Source organism: Mustela nivalis (assembly GCF_964662115.1).
Source record: "Mustela nivalis genome assembly, chromosome: 13".
In the NCBI taxonomy this organism is placed as follows: domain Eukaryota; kingdom Metazoa; phylum Chordata; class Mammalia; order Carnivora; family Mustelidae; genus Mustela; species Mustela nivalis.
In genome coordinates this window covers 4342734-4357065 of record NC_139032.1, presented here as the reverse complement: position 1 = coordinate 4357065, position 14332 = coordinate 4342734, and the positions used below count along the sequence as shown (strand labels likewise).

The 14332-nt window shown below is 54.4% G+C and overlaps 2 protein-coding genes across 3 annotated transcripts in view; both read right to left on the bottom strand.

Annotated features, from left to right (window-relative positions):
- The window catches only part of BICD2 (BICD cargo adaptor 2), a 42579-nt gene extending 34733 nt beyond the window's left edge, over positions 1-7846 (bottom strand). The window contains exon 1 of one of the 2 annotated variants that reach the window (XM_082694303.1): positions 7464-7846. In XM_082694303.1, the coding sequence (XP_082550429.1) occupies positions 7464-7703 (240 nt within the window). In that variant the 5' untranslated portion in view covers positions 7704-7846. The remainder of the gene's footprint in view (positions 1-7463) is intronic. The other variant, XM_082694304.1, reaches the window with a different exon arrangement.
- IPPK (inositol-pentakisphosphate 2-kinase) overlaps positions 1-14332 on the bottom strand; it is a 400388-nt gene that overhangs the window by 113334 nt on the left and 272722 nt on the right. The gene's annotated exons all lie outside the window — the stretch shown is intronic.

The following is a 14332-nucleotide window of genomic DNA, read 5'->3' as shown; positions in this document are numbered from 1 at the left end:
TTTATTTATTTTATTTTTTGAGAGAGAGAGAAAGAGAGCGAGCGAGCACACACAAGCAGGGGAGGGGCATAGGGAGAAGGAGAACCTGATTCCTCGCTGAGCTGGGAGCCCAGTGTGGAGCCCCGTCCCAGGACCCTGGGATCATGACGCGAGCAGAGGGCAGATGCTTAACAGACTCAGCCACGCAGGTGCCCTCAGATCTTGGCTTCTAACACCCTCCCCAATAGAAGAAACCAGGCTCCTGGAAGAAATGACCGGTTCCGGGACTGGGGCACGGATGAGCCTGGAGTACTGGGCGGCACCAAAAAGTTGCTAAGAAAGGAAGGAAGGAGGGAGGGAGAGGAGGAGGAGGGGAGGAGAAGGAGGGAGGAGGGGAGGAGGAGGAGGGAGGAGGAGGGGAGGAGGAGGAGGGAGGAGGAGAGGAGGGGAGGGAAGGCGCGGAAGGCTCGGAAGGAAGGAACGCGTCGAAGGAGCGCGTCGGGATGGACAATCGTGACACGGAGTGTCAGGGGCACAGGAGCAAATGCGAGAGCTGCCAGGGCCCAAGCGGGAACAAGTGAGCGACCAAATCAGGAGTCCTGGAACCTCACACAAACGTACACTAAGTGTCTGTGAGCCACGACCACTGTAAGCCCGTGGGTGAGTAACTCAATAAACAGGGAAGAGCCAGGTCTCCCAAACCCCGCACACAGACGCTCCCATCCAGGAGGCGTCTGTTTGAAAGGGGGAAGCGGTGCCCTGGCGGAGGAGACCTGGGCAAACACCCAGGAAGCGATGTGGTGAGAAGAGCTCTTCACCGCTGAGACCCTCCTCCCAGAAACACATCACCCCACCCCAAGCCCGAGAAACACAGGAGAAAAAATCCCAACTGAGGGACATTTGGCAAAACACCTGCCCAGTGCTCCTCAAGACGGTCAAGGTCACCACAAACACAGAAAGTCTGAGAACCTGCCACAACCAGGAAGAGCCTGAGGACACGTGGGTCTGTCTTGTGGGATCCCACATGGGGTCCTGGGGACAAGACCACATGAGCAAAGGCTGAGCTCCCACCAACTCCCTCTGTTCCTCAAACCTCACCCATTTCTGGAACAGATACTGTAGCAGAAGGGACTGCTTCACCAGGCTGGCCACAATGACAAAGTCGGGGGACATCAGTGCTGGCCACAGCTTGCTCCTAGGCCGCTATGGGATCTGCCCTCCCTAGCCAGTTGAGCACCTGCAGTCCCTGCCCAGGGCCAGGAGAGCCTGGCCCTGCCCCATCCTGGGGCCAACATGCCCTCTGAGCATCCCAGGTTAGAGCTCTAGGGCATCCAGGGAGCCCCTCAGGTTGGCGGACAAGCCTGGACCCCTGCAGTGCACACAGGATGGGGCGTGGAGAAGGACAGAGGACCATGCCCAGGGGACCACAGGCAGCCAATGGCTGAGGCCCACAGGACAGCATGGGGCCACCCTCACACTATCACTGCCAGGGCTTCTGGGATGCCGGGACACTGAGGCCCAGGGAAGGGGGCCACTGGGGTCACATCAAGCCTTGCTGGCATACAGCATGGGCCATGACCCTTGCTCTGAGCCAGGTCCCCACATGTGGAACGGGGTCACAGAGAGCTGGCACTGCTCTGCATTGGCCAGGACACACCCGAATGGTCAGCATGAGCCCTGGTGGGCAGAAAAGGTGCAAGAAGGCGTGCTGGACAGGTGACCCAGGAGCCAGGCCACCAACCAGCAGAAGGCAGCAATCCCACCAACTTTTTAAGAAAAAGGAACACAGGGGCGCCTGGGTGGCTCAGTGGGTTAAGCCTCTAGCCTTTGGATCAAGTCATGATCTCAGGGTCCTGGGATCAAGTCCCACATCAGGATGTCTGCTGACCAGGGGACCTGCTCCCCTGCCTACCTGCCTCTCTGCCTACTTGTGATCTCTGTCAAATAAATAAAATCTTTAAAGAAAAAAAGAAAAAGGAAACAAACATAAGAGTGGGGCCTGTGGGAGAGAACAGCCCCAGGTGTGGTGGGAGGCAAGGTGAGGGCAGCCTCAGGACAGGTGCCAGCAGGCTGGTTGGTCAAGTGACAGTGGTTGGTAAGGTGCCCCTCAGCCAGGGGCACCCAGCCGACCCTGCTCGGCTTTTGATGCAAACAAAGGACCCCTAAAGCAACATTTCTGAGTCCAACAGGGAAATCCCAATGCTGACCAGAGATCACGACAATGTCAAGGAATCGTTAACTTCGTCAGATGTGCGAATTCACCCGTGAATGCTACAAAACGTTCACCTTACAGCCCTTATTTTTCTCAGCCCGACTCAGGAGCGCTTACAGAGAAGCAAGGCCCAGGAAGGAGAGAGCTGGAGCCACAGACCCCGGCAGCACACACACGCCCCCCGCACGATTCCCTCTGCTTGGGTTCTGCTCAAAACTTCCCCTAAAGGTAGAAACCCTTAGCACGGGTGCCATGCAGACAAACCCGTAAAACCCAACAGTTTCACACAGCGCAGCGACTGACCAGAAGCACACGGCGTCTTCTGAACCCACGGAAACCCAATCTGTGTTCACATGAATTAAACCTGCTCTTCTGCAACCCAGACCACGAGACTGAACTGTGTGTCTTTGGAAGCTGTTACAGCTGCCGTTTCCTGCTTTTCAGAGTAGCTTGTACAGCTGCCCCATGTCCATGGGAAGAAAACATCTGGCAAATAGAAATAGCACGCCTTTCCCCATGCTCGCCATCAATCACCTCCTGAATCCCCGCACACACACTGCTTACGGCTACCTGCTGACGTACGATTTTTATTTTATTTTTTTTAAAGATTTTATTTATTTGACAGAGAGAGAAATCACAAGTAGGCAGAGAGGCAGGCAGAAAGAGAGAGGGGAGGAAGCAGGCTCCCCGCAGAGTAGAGAGCCCGACGTGGGGCTGGATCCCAAAACCCTGGGATCATGACCTGAGCCGAAGGCAGAGGCTTTAACCCACTGAGCCACCCAGGCGCCCCGACATACGGTTTTTAAAACATACTAACCTCTAAAAAGGAAACCAGGCCCCAGACCTCCTGCCTGAGCCCAATGGCCCTGCGACCCTGTGACCCTGCAACCCCAGCTCTCTGGTCTTCCTGCTGTGGGGGCGGGCTCCGGGCCCGGGAAGGCCTTGCCCGTCACAGCCTGCAGGGCCCTGTCCAGCCCCTGCCCACCCGCCAGCCTCTCCTCACTGGCTCGGACGCAGCCAATCTCTCTATATCCCCCCGTGTGCAGTGGCATGTCACCCAGCACGCCGCTGCGACAACTGTGACTGCGGGCGGCTGCCCCTCGCTGACAGGGAAACTCATCTCCTCCCCCCCAGGATGGGCCAGGGTCCCTGAGGCGACAGGGAAGTCCAGCAGGAGTCCGTGTGGCCCTGGCCACTGCTCACTTGAACCACCGCCTGTCCGTGTGCTCCAGAGGCACTGGCCGCCCCCAAGCCCTGAGCCGCAGTCCCCCGCCCCGACCCCCACAGCCAGAGCAGCTCGTCCAGGGCCAGGCGGGGCCCACCCTCTCCCTCAGGGCCAGCGTGGAGACCGTGGCCCTGGAAGGCATGTGCAGCGCCCCCTTCCCTGCCGGGGCTGTACCCATCCCAGGAAGCAGCTCAGTCACAGCCCGTCACCACGGACAGGAGAGGAGGGGCCATGGGGGCAACACCAGAGACTCTGGCATTTCTAACGAAAAGCCCTCATGATCGCTCTGCGAGCCCCGCCTGACACACAGTCCCCAGGCAGCGGGGTGGGGAGCAGCCGGCAGCGCAGCCACAGGGGCCAGCTGGTCACTGTCCTTGCTGCCCCGCAGCTGCCTCCCTCGTCTGGACCTTGTGTGCAGGGCCACCTCTATGCCCCCAGGGCAAACCACACCCCACCTTCTGCCCCAAGTCAGGCCCCTTCTCACCCACGGCAGAACGGCCACCACACAGCAGCCCAGAACGTGCAGTCCCCTGGGGGGCTTCAGCCCCAAGGACTCTGCTCCACCTTCTAGGAGAATCCCCACAGGCTTCAGCCAAGTCAGGGCTCTTCCCACCCCAAGCAAACACTTGAGGCGGCCTCCAACCCCACCCCCCCAGCAGGAACAGGGGCAGGCCACACAGGCTCAGTGCCTTGAGCAAAACTCAGCTTCTCTGTGCCTCAGCTTCCCCAGCTGTAGGAAGGACATAACAAGGTAATGACCCCAAGGATGGGTGTGGGGGCTGTAGGAGTCAGTGGGGCACGGGGAGGCCTTCACAGCACCCTGCTCTGTGGGACTAAACTGACTCAGAGCTCTAACTTCTACGCAAAGACCCTGAGGGGACCCAGTGCCTGAAGACTCTGTTCAGAGTGGTCACCCCCACTCATCCATACCTCAGTTTCCCCATCCACTGGGAGAGGAGGCTAGGAGAGGGAGGGAGGGAGGCCTGAGTGTAGGAGACAGAGCAGCGCCCCACTAGCTCTGCCCAGGCCCTTCAGGCCCGGCAGGACCGGACACACCAGCGCTGAGAGCCGGACGCAGGTAAGTCCAGAGGGGACGCAGCGGTGAGAGGTACCCAGGCCCGGAAGGGCAGGCGGGCAGCCGGGCAGCCAGGCAGGCCCGTGGGCGTTCCAGGAGCCGGGAGAGGCAGCGCGGGCGAGAGCAGCGAAGGCAGCCAAAGACACAGCGCAGTAGTGCAGGGTGAGCCAGGCCCTGCCAGGGCCCCGGACCGCAGGCTCTGCCACCCAGTCCAGGGGACTGTGGGGACTGTGGGGACAGCGGGGAGGGGAGCCAGGCCTGAGGGAAGGAGCTGACGACACTAGCTAGCAAACACGAAGTAAGCACTTACTGGGTGCCGGGCACTGTGCCCAGCCCGCCACACCACAGCCCGCCAATTCCGCCTGCTGCTTCCCAGGACCTAGGTATGCTGCGCCAACAAGAGCTCGAGGCTGCGCCCAAGGCAGCAAGGGCACTGACACTACACTGACCCTACACGCCCTCCAGGCCCCACTCCCCGAGGCTAAGGACCACCCACTCAGGGCACCTGCGGGAGCCCAGCAGGCAGGAGCTCCCACCCAACACATCTACCCCCCACCCCAGACCTGAAGACGCAGCCGACGGTAGAGAGAGAGATGAGCACCCGGCCGCTCAGGACAGGAAGCACCACACGCCTGACCAGAGGCCAGCGGTTCTCTTCCGCCCAGAGCAGGGAGGGGACACTGGGACTTGGGATGGACCGGGCCCGTAAGAACAGCGGGCCTGGGCACACAGCCACTCACCTGTGACCAGCCAGCCTCCCTCCCTCACAAACAGGACCGTCTACAAAGGCTGGGCACAGCAGCACGAACACCCTGTCTGAACCACAGTTTGTCAGCAACCGAACCAACTCTAGTTCGAGAAACTAAGTCTTAAAAGAACAAAAATGGCTCGTCTCTACTGAAGAAAAAAAAGACCCAACAAAATTGATCACCTTAGATCTTGATTATTAAAGTAAGAGTTAACATATCCAAGTAAGACCCCGACTACGGTGAACGAGGCTGAGGAGAGCCTGTGCCGGCCTGGGTGTGAGGGGGCCCGGCGCAGGCTTCCCACTTCCCACAGCGGGTCTGAGGCTCCGACGCTCCTTCCTCCGTGGGAGGAGCCAGGGTTCCCGACCGTACAGCCCGGTGTCCAAGGCTAAGGGGCAGGTTCCTGCAGGAGCTGGGAGGTGACATCAAACTAAGTAAGCAGGCACTTAAAGAACACATGTGGGGACTGACACACCGTCCTCCTGATTTCCCTCGGGATCCACCCTCCAGACACACCCCACAAAACGGAGCCAAAATTCTTGCACTGGTCAAAACATCTGTGTCTGTGACAGTGAAGAGCTGACAACTGAATGGCCTCTAAGTGGGGACTGGTTCTTTCTGCTACAGTCCGTTCTGGTCTGTTCCTAAACTGGACATGAATGTGAGCTTGTCAACACAGAAAGGGACTGTGCCTGCTGCTGGGGTGGGGGGTGGGCAGGTGCTCAGCAAGCAAGGGGAGGGGGGAGGACCAGAGGCCAGAAGGGGGCCAAAGGAGCTCCTGCTCTGTAGTCTCACCGCCCCCCGCCTCCCTCCACTGGTGCATCCCCTCACCCCACATATGAACATGGGGCCTTTGTGGGAGGGGCCACATGCCCCCAATCTTGGCTCCACGGAGGCGCCACGACCTGCTGGCAGATGACAGGACCACCGCTCTGATGTGCTGCCACCTGCCCCCGCCACTGCCGTTGGGTCAGTTTACCCATACCAACCAAACACCTGCTTTGCCTAGCACAGATCTAAGCGCCTGTGAGGACTACTACATTTTCTCCTCCTCACTATCAGAAGAGGACCCTACTAGTGTCCCCAGTGAGGCAGGGAGGCTCTGAACATTACAGGCACCTCCCTGAGGCCACTGGGAGCAGACATGCGGGGATGTAGGCAGTCAGGAAGGCAGCAAGCATGGTGGATCCCAAGACCAAGGGCCAATAGCCCAACTGGATAAGGGGACGTGTCCGGTGGGGAACAGCACACTGTTAGAAAAAAACAAGAGCCCACACATCTGACCATGCACGGCCTTTTCAAACATACAACTCTCAGACCACTCTTTCCTGGGTGGAGGGGCATTCCTCCTGCAATGCTGCAGAAGGAAAAGCTAGGGCTCCATCCCACAATCCCGACTCCAGCGAAGAGCTGGGCCTGCGTCCAAACCTGGATGTTCCCCCCAGAAAGCAACTTCTTCCTGCCCACCCCCACAACCGGCCGAACAGTCACGGAGACCTGGAAGAGAAGCGCGGTTTAAGTCACCCAGAGCTGCCTCAAGGAAGGCCTGCCCAGCTCTCCGGAGGGCCAGAAGGCACCCTGGGGGGTCCCACCTCATCCGGGGGCAAAAATCACAGGAGACACAAAGATCTTTCGGGGACAAACACCCACAGACCTGTCACCAGACCCTGGGACAGCGGCCAAGGCAGCCAAGACAGGAAGTAGGCGGGAGAAGTACTGCATCCCAGAGAAGTGATGAGGGGGGCAGTTGCGGAGCTGAGCCTAGGACAAGAGGGTGCCAGGTATCCTAAAATGACCACATTCAGGGCAAGCCCTTGTTGCGGCCCTTCTCCGGCCTCAGGGCGCTCACGGAGGAGAGGAGAACCCGTCTGCCTGGAGGTGACGGGGACCCAGGCCTGGCCTCTCCCAGCCAGCTACCTGCATGCGTCCCACGCCTCCATCCCCCAACCCAGGAAGCCAAACGCCGCAGAGGACACCGTCCCACCCGCCCCGAGGCCTGCAGCCAGAAGCAAACAGGCTGGCTACACGGCCCCACCCGCAGCGGCCCGAACTCTCGCCTGCGCGCCGTCCACACGTGCGGGCCACTGCAGCACTGCCTAGCGGACCGGACACCCTGACCCCCGGCGCCGCAGTGCTGGCCCGGCCGGGCCGCAGAGCTGCCCAGGGCTCTGCCAGCCCGGAGTCCGGGGTCGGCTCGGGCGCGGCGCCGCCCCCGCTCCTCACCTCCTTGAGCTGCTCCATCTCGCCGCGGATGGCCTCGTAGTCCACCTCCAGCTCCTCGAACTGCAGCTTGAGCTGGTGCTTCTCCTCCAGCACCGCCAGCCCGTACTCGGCCGCCTGGATCTTCTCGCGCGTGGTCTCGGCCAGCTCGTGCGACAGCCGCTTCACCTCGGCGCGCAGCCACTCGGGCTGCGCCTCCATCACCAGCCGCGCGTACTCCTCCTCCTCCGACGGCGCCGACATGGTGGCCCGCGGCCGGCTACCGTTGCTCTCGGCGAGGTTCAGGCCAGGTTCCCGTCCGCCGCCGCCGTCGTCGCCGCCACCGCCAGCGCCGCCGCCGCCGCCCAGCCCGACGGCGCCCCGGCCGCCGCCGCGCAGCCGCGGTGAGCTCCGTGCCGCGCGAGGCACTGTGGGGGCCGTAGTCCCTCCCGCACCGACTACAAGGCCCGTGGTGCCCCGCGCGGCCGGGCTCGGCCGTGATTGGCCTGCGGCCGCACTGAGCCGGGTCCCTTCTAACGCCGTTGCCTCCGTCACCGCCTCCGCGAGTATTGTGGGGGCCTTCGTCCCGCCTCCGGGTCCCACTACAAGACCCGTCGTGCCCAGCGCCGCCGCCGAGCCGTGATTGGCCCTGGCCTAGGCCACCGGCAGCCCCCGGAGGTATTGTGGGGGCTGTAGTCCCGCCGTCGCCCCCACGGGCGCCTGCTGCCTGGCGGTCGTGCCCGACGAGGTTGGCATCCCACTGCCCCGCGGAGGCGGACACAGAAGGTCTCCCGCTTTGGTGTCTTCCTCCATTTCTTTCAGCCGTGATTTTTCATTTTCAGCCTACACTCTTTGCCTCTTTGGTTTTTTATGCTCTTGTAAGTGGCATTGTTTTCTTGATGTCCTTATCAGCTTGTTTATTGTTAGTGTGTAGAAGTGCTCTGGAGTTTCTGGGTGTCGGTCTGTTGTCCTGTAATGTCACTGAACCTGTTTATTAGCTCTAATAGCTTCTCTGGGTTTTGGTGTGGAACCCAGGGCTTTCTCCATGGAATATAGTGTCGTCTGCAGTTTTACTTCTCCGGGTCCAATCTGGATACCTTTCGTTCCTTTTTCTTGTCTGATTGCTGTGGCTAGGACTTCCAGGGCTCTGTGGAACAGAAGTGAGTAGGGCGGGCATCCTTGTTGTCTTCCTGATCTTAGGAAGAAAGCGTTCAGTCTCTCACCTTTGAGTATGATGTTCACCGGGTTTTTCATATATAGTCTTTATCATATCAAGGAAGTTCCCTTCTATTCCTAGTCTGTTGAGTGTTTTTATCATAAAGGGGTATTGGACTTTATTCTATGGTTTTCTGCATCAATTGAGATGATTATGTGGGGTTTTCCCCCTTTATTCTTCAATGTAGTGTCTTATGGTAGCTGATTTTCCTTCTTTCTTTCTTTCTTTTTTTAGGTTTTTATTTATTTATTTGAAAAGGAGAGAGAGAGCCTGAGCAAGGAGAAGGGCAGAGGGAGAGGGAAAAGGGAGCCCGATGCCACACTCAATCTCAGGACCCTAGAGTCATGACCTGAGCCAAAGGCAGCCGCTTAACTGACCTAGCCACCCAGGCATGCCTTACATTGGTTGGTTTTCCTATGTTGAACCATCCCTGCATTGTGGGAATAAATCCCTTTTGACCGTGGTGTATAATCCTTTTAACATGTGACAGAATTTGGTTGGTGAGGATTTTGTTGAGGATTTTTGCATTAATGTTCAAAAGAAATAAATGGGTTTTGGGTGCCTGGGTGGCTCATCGGGTTAAAGCCTCTGCCTTCGGATCAGGTCGTGATCCCAGGGTCCTGGGATCGGGCTCTCTGCTCCGCAGGGAGCCTGCTTCCTCCCCTATCTCTCTCTGCCTGCCTCTCTGCCTACTTGTGATTTCTCTCTCTGTGTCAAATAAGCAAAATCTTTAAAAAAAAGAAAAGAAAAGAAAAGAAAGAAAGAAAGAAAGAAATGGTTTTTAAAGAAGTTATTCCTAAAGGCATATGAAAGTTTTCAAACACTCCTGGTTAAGAAGATAGGGCTAAGGGGCACCTGGGTGTCTCAGTGGGTTAGGCCTCTGCCTTCAGCTCAGGTCATGATCTCAGGATCGTGGGATCAAGCCCCGCATAGGGCTTTACGCTCGGCAGGGAGCCTGCCTCCCCCACCACCCCACATCCCCCCCCCACCACCTCTTCCTGCCTCTCTGCCTACCTCTCTCTGTCAAATAAATAAATAACATCCAAAAAAAAAAAAAAAAAGATAGGGCTAAGTGGAACTGAATGACATACGGTGTGTTAAGTAGGGAAGGAAACAGAAGAGAGGGTTCCTGTGCACTTAGCTCTGGAACCGGGCCTTGCAAGGGCCTTGCGCATTGCCCACAGAACTGGAAGAGAAGTGGAAGCGCTGCGATTTGAATGGTGACAGCAGTGTGGGCAATTACTTTTCCTTGAGCATTAGGTGTGCTTAATACATAAGAAAATGCCCTTTGGGATATGAATACATCCCAAAGTATTTACAGGTGGAACACAGGATGCATTGAGTTTATTTTATTCCAGAAGAAGGGGCAATGAGGTTAATGGAAGAAGCAGTTGGTGGCAGTTGGAGTGGAGTGGTGCACACACTGCTCTATATGCTCTAGGCTTCTACATCTATTTTTGAAATTCTTTTAGTGAAAATTTTCATGTTTCCTTGTTGGAATGACATTATTGTCATAAAACAAATCATTTCCCTGTCTCTTCTCTGTTGTGTCAGGCTGCCATTAGCGTGTCGCTTAACTTCCGGGTGGCTGTCCGTACTGGGAATAGATACATGACCAGTGGACGTGAATTCTGACCTCATACTTTGACCTACATCTTATTTTGTTTTAATTTTTTAAATAAACATATAATGTATTATTAACCCCAGGGGTACAGGTCTGCGACCTACATCTTATTTTGAGTTGATCTTTTGGTATCCCACTTACCGGTTGCTCTCATGTGTCTGCCTGCATGAATTTACTTTTGAAAACTCTGTATGGTTTTTAGGTAATATCCACATGTTTAGAATTTCAATTTAAAAGAATATACAACTACAGTGGTGCCTGGCTGGCTCAGTTGGCAGAGTATATGACTCTTGATCTAGGGGTTGTGTTTGAGTTCCATGTTGGGGGTAGAGATTTCTTAACTTTTTTTTTAATCCAAAAAATATACAAAAAATAAAAGAACATGAACTACACACCTATCATAATGGCTAAAATAGAAAAAAAATGATGGCAGCAAGAAATGCTGGCAAAGATGCAGAGAAACAATCATTCATACACTGCCTTCAAGAAAGCTATTTGTCTTTTTCCTATAAAACAGAACGTGCTGTTGCCACTAGACTCAATAATTTCACTCCTGGACATTTATCGTAAAGAAATGAGAACTTGTTTTCACATAAAAATGTGTACACAGGGCGCCTGGGTGGTTCAGTGGGTTGGACCGCTGCCTTTGGCTCAGATCATGATCTCAGGGTCCTGGGATCGAGCCCCACATCGGGCTCTCTGCTCAGCTGGGAGCCTGCTTCCTCCTCTCTCTCTGCCTGCCTCTCTGTCTGCTTGTGATCTCCGTCTGTCAAATAAAAAAAAATAAAAATTAAGAAAAAAATAAAAAATGTGTACACAGATATTCACAGCAGACTTATTTGTAAAAATCCCAAACCAGAAACAGCCCAAAATATCTTTCATCAGGTTAATAGTTAAAAAAAAAAAAAAAAACCCACCAGGGTACACCTGTACAATGAGATACTACTCAGCAATAAAAGGAATGAGCTATGGAACCCACAACAATCTGGGTGAATATCCAGAGAATTACACCAAGTAAAAAAAGCCAATCCCAAAAGGTTATGCAATGTAGGATTCCATCTATATGACACTCTTGAAATGACAAAATTAAGGAAATGGAGACCACATGAGTGATTGCCAGGGGTTGGAGTTGGGGGGGATATGTGAGCACATGAAAGGGCAAAGTAAGGGACTCTTGTGGTCACAGACATGTTCTGTATCTTGCTCTGATGTGTGACATGAAAATACACACTTGATAAAATTGCACAGAACACACTTAGTGACTATATGTAAACCCAGGAAGATCTGACTTAGATGGGTGGCTAGTAGCCATGCCAGCCTCCTCTTTGTGATATTGTACTAGAGTTACAAAACACATAACTGAGAAATATAAACAGAAAATACAATGTGGGGGACGCCTGGGTGGCTCAGCTGGTTAAGCGGCTGCTTTCGGCTCAGGTCATGATCCCAGTGTCTTTGGATCGAGTCCTGCATCGGGCTCCTTGCTCAGCCGGGAGCCTGCTTCTCCCTCTGCCTCTGCCTACCACTCTGTCTGCTTGTGCTCACTCTCGCTCCTCTCTCTGACAAATAAATAAATAAAATCTTAAAAAAATAATAAAATAAAAAAAGAAAATACAATGTGGCTTTAATCTGATGAACAAGGTCTTAATCCAAAGTGCTCATTTCTGGGGGCACCTCAGTGTCAGTCCATTAAGCATCTGACTTCAGCTCAGGTCAAGATTCCAGGGTCCTGGGATCCAGCCCCACACTTCTCCCTCCCCTTCTGTGATCTCTCTCACTCTCTCTCAAATAAATAAATAAAATCTTTAAGTGCTTATTTCCATCAGAGACAAAAGAAACTAATGATATCAAAATCACATATATTTGTATGTGAAAGAAATACACAGAGAAAAGTAAGCCCCCTTCAAGGAGATACACAGACAGATTACTTCTCCTTTAAACAAAGCAAGAGTGTATGATACTCACTGGTTCCTCTCAGCAATCCCTTTTATGGCTGAATACTTCTCTGTGGTATAGGTAAGCCATACTTCCACTCCACTGATGGACACTGAGGTTGTTTCTGATCTTTTACGGATACATCATTGTAGCAATAAATATCCTCACCTTTAGGGCTCATACGAGGAAGACAGTACAGTTGGTAAAAGTTGCTGAGTTACGGTCGCCTTAGCGGTTTAGTTGATAAAGCTGCTGGGATGTGAGCAGCTCTGGGCACCTTTCCCAGGCTGGCCTCTGACTGATGAGGGGACACCTCTGTCTCTTGGGCTTTCTTGCCAGGACCTCACCTCTGCTCTCCAGTGACCAGTGGTGGGGATCCTCTTGCTTGAGTCAGGACAGCTCTGATGAGGGGCATCCAATTGGAATTATCACCCAACAATGAGGATTGTTTCCAAGAACCTCCACTCCTCCATAGGGCCCCTTTTGCCTTTTGAAGTTCTGATAAACTTCTCAAATTGATTTACAGATTTCAAACAATCCTTATCAAAACGCCAGCTGGCTTTTTTTTTCTTTTTACTTTTTTTTTTTTTTTTGCAGAAATTGATCAATGGAATAAAATCAAGAGTACAGAAATTAACCCACACGTTCATGGTGCATTGATTTTCAGCAGATCCTTTAGGGACAACAGGAGATCCACACACAAAAGAATGAAGTTGGAACCCCACCTCAAATTTAAAATCTGTGCTCCAGAGGACAAAATTAAGAACAGAAGGGAGAAAGTCTTTCAAACGACAAGATCTGACATCTGGAACTCCTGAGGGTAGGTGGACTTGGAAGTCAACCTTAGGGACTCCGGCAGCTGGCGCCCTCTGCTGGCCACATTTAGCTCTGCGCCTGCAGACCCTGCGGGGGCAGGCCTAGGGGAAGGATTTTCAGGGGGCAGGAGGAGGGAGGGTGGGAGGAGGGGTCAGGAGGGAGAGCAGCAGGGGAAAGGGACATCTTCCTGCAAGAACACTGCACTTTAATAAGGGTGCCACCAACACCGGCAATGTCCATGCCAGCTTGGGCTACCAAAGCAACACACCACAGACTGGGCAGCTTACAAAACAGACATTTATTTCTCACAGTCCAAGAGGTTGTCCAATATCAGGGTGGCAGCACGGTTGGGTTCTGGTGAGGCCTCTTCCTGGCTTGTAGACGGCAATCTTCTCCCTGTGTGCTCTTGTGGCAGAGAGTGAGCTCTGGCGCCTCCCCTCCCCCTCCCTCTCCTCCTCCACCTCCTCTTTCTTCTTCTAAAGGCACTAACCCTTTGGACTGGAGCCCCACCCTACTAACCTCATTTAACCTTTATCAACTCCTCTAGGCTCTTCTCTACCTGCGCACCAAGGGTTTGGGTTCGGACATGCGCATTTGGGGGGGAAACAATTCAGTCCATGGCAACAAGAATAATAGGAGTGCAAGATGGCGGAGAAGTGGGAGACCTTAGTTCGGTCTGGTCCCAGGAATTCGGCCAGCTAGCTGTCAGATCATTCTGAACACCTGTGAACTCAACAGGAGATCTAAGAAAAGAAAGCCTGCAACTTGACACACGGAAAAGTGACCACTTTCTGCAAGGTAGGAGGTGAGGAGACGTAGATCCAAGGAGATATATGGTAGGATAAAGCACGAGGAAGGAGCCTCCATCAGCTAGATACCGGAAAGTGACAGAGCAGCAGACCACAAAATCGGAACTTTTAGAAGTCTGCTCTGGTAAGGGATGTCCCTGCCTGAAAGGTACTCAGGTGGCGAAGTGGGGGTGGAACAGTGTGGGACAGTGTGGTCTCAGGATCCAGGGTCACAGAAAGAATGAAAGGGCCTGAGTCCAGTGAAATTCCCGGTACCGGAGTGGGGCAGCTGGCTGCAATCAGTGAGTCCAAGTGTGCGCCTTCAGCTCGGGGTTGCCATAAACCTTGAACCCCACACAGTCTGGTGACTGCTTTGCAAACAGGGGCCCAGCAAGTGGCAGAACTGGAGTGAGAGTCCCTCCCTCCCCCCCAGGAGGAGCAGCATGGGTATGTGCCACAGGAGTCTGCAGGGTTTGGGGACTTGAAATGGGGTCACCCGTGCCTGAGATAGGAA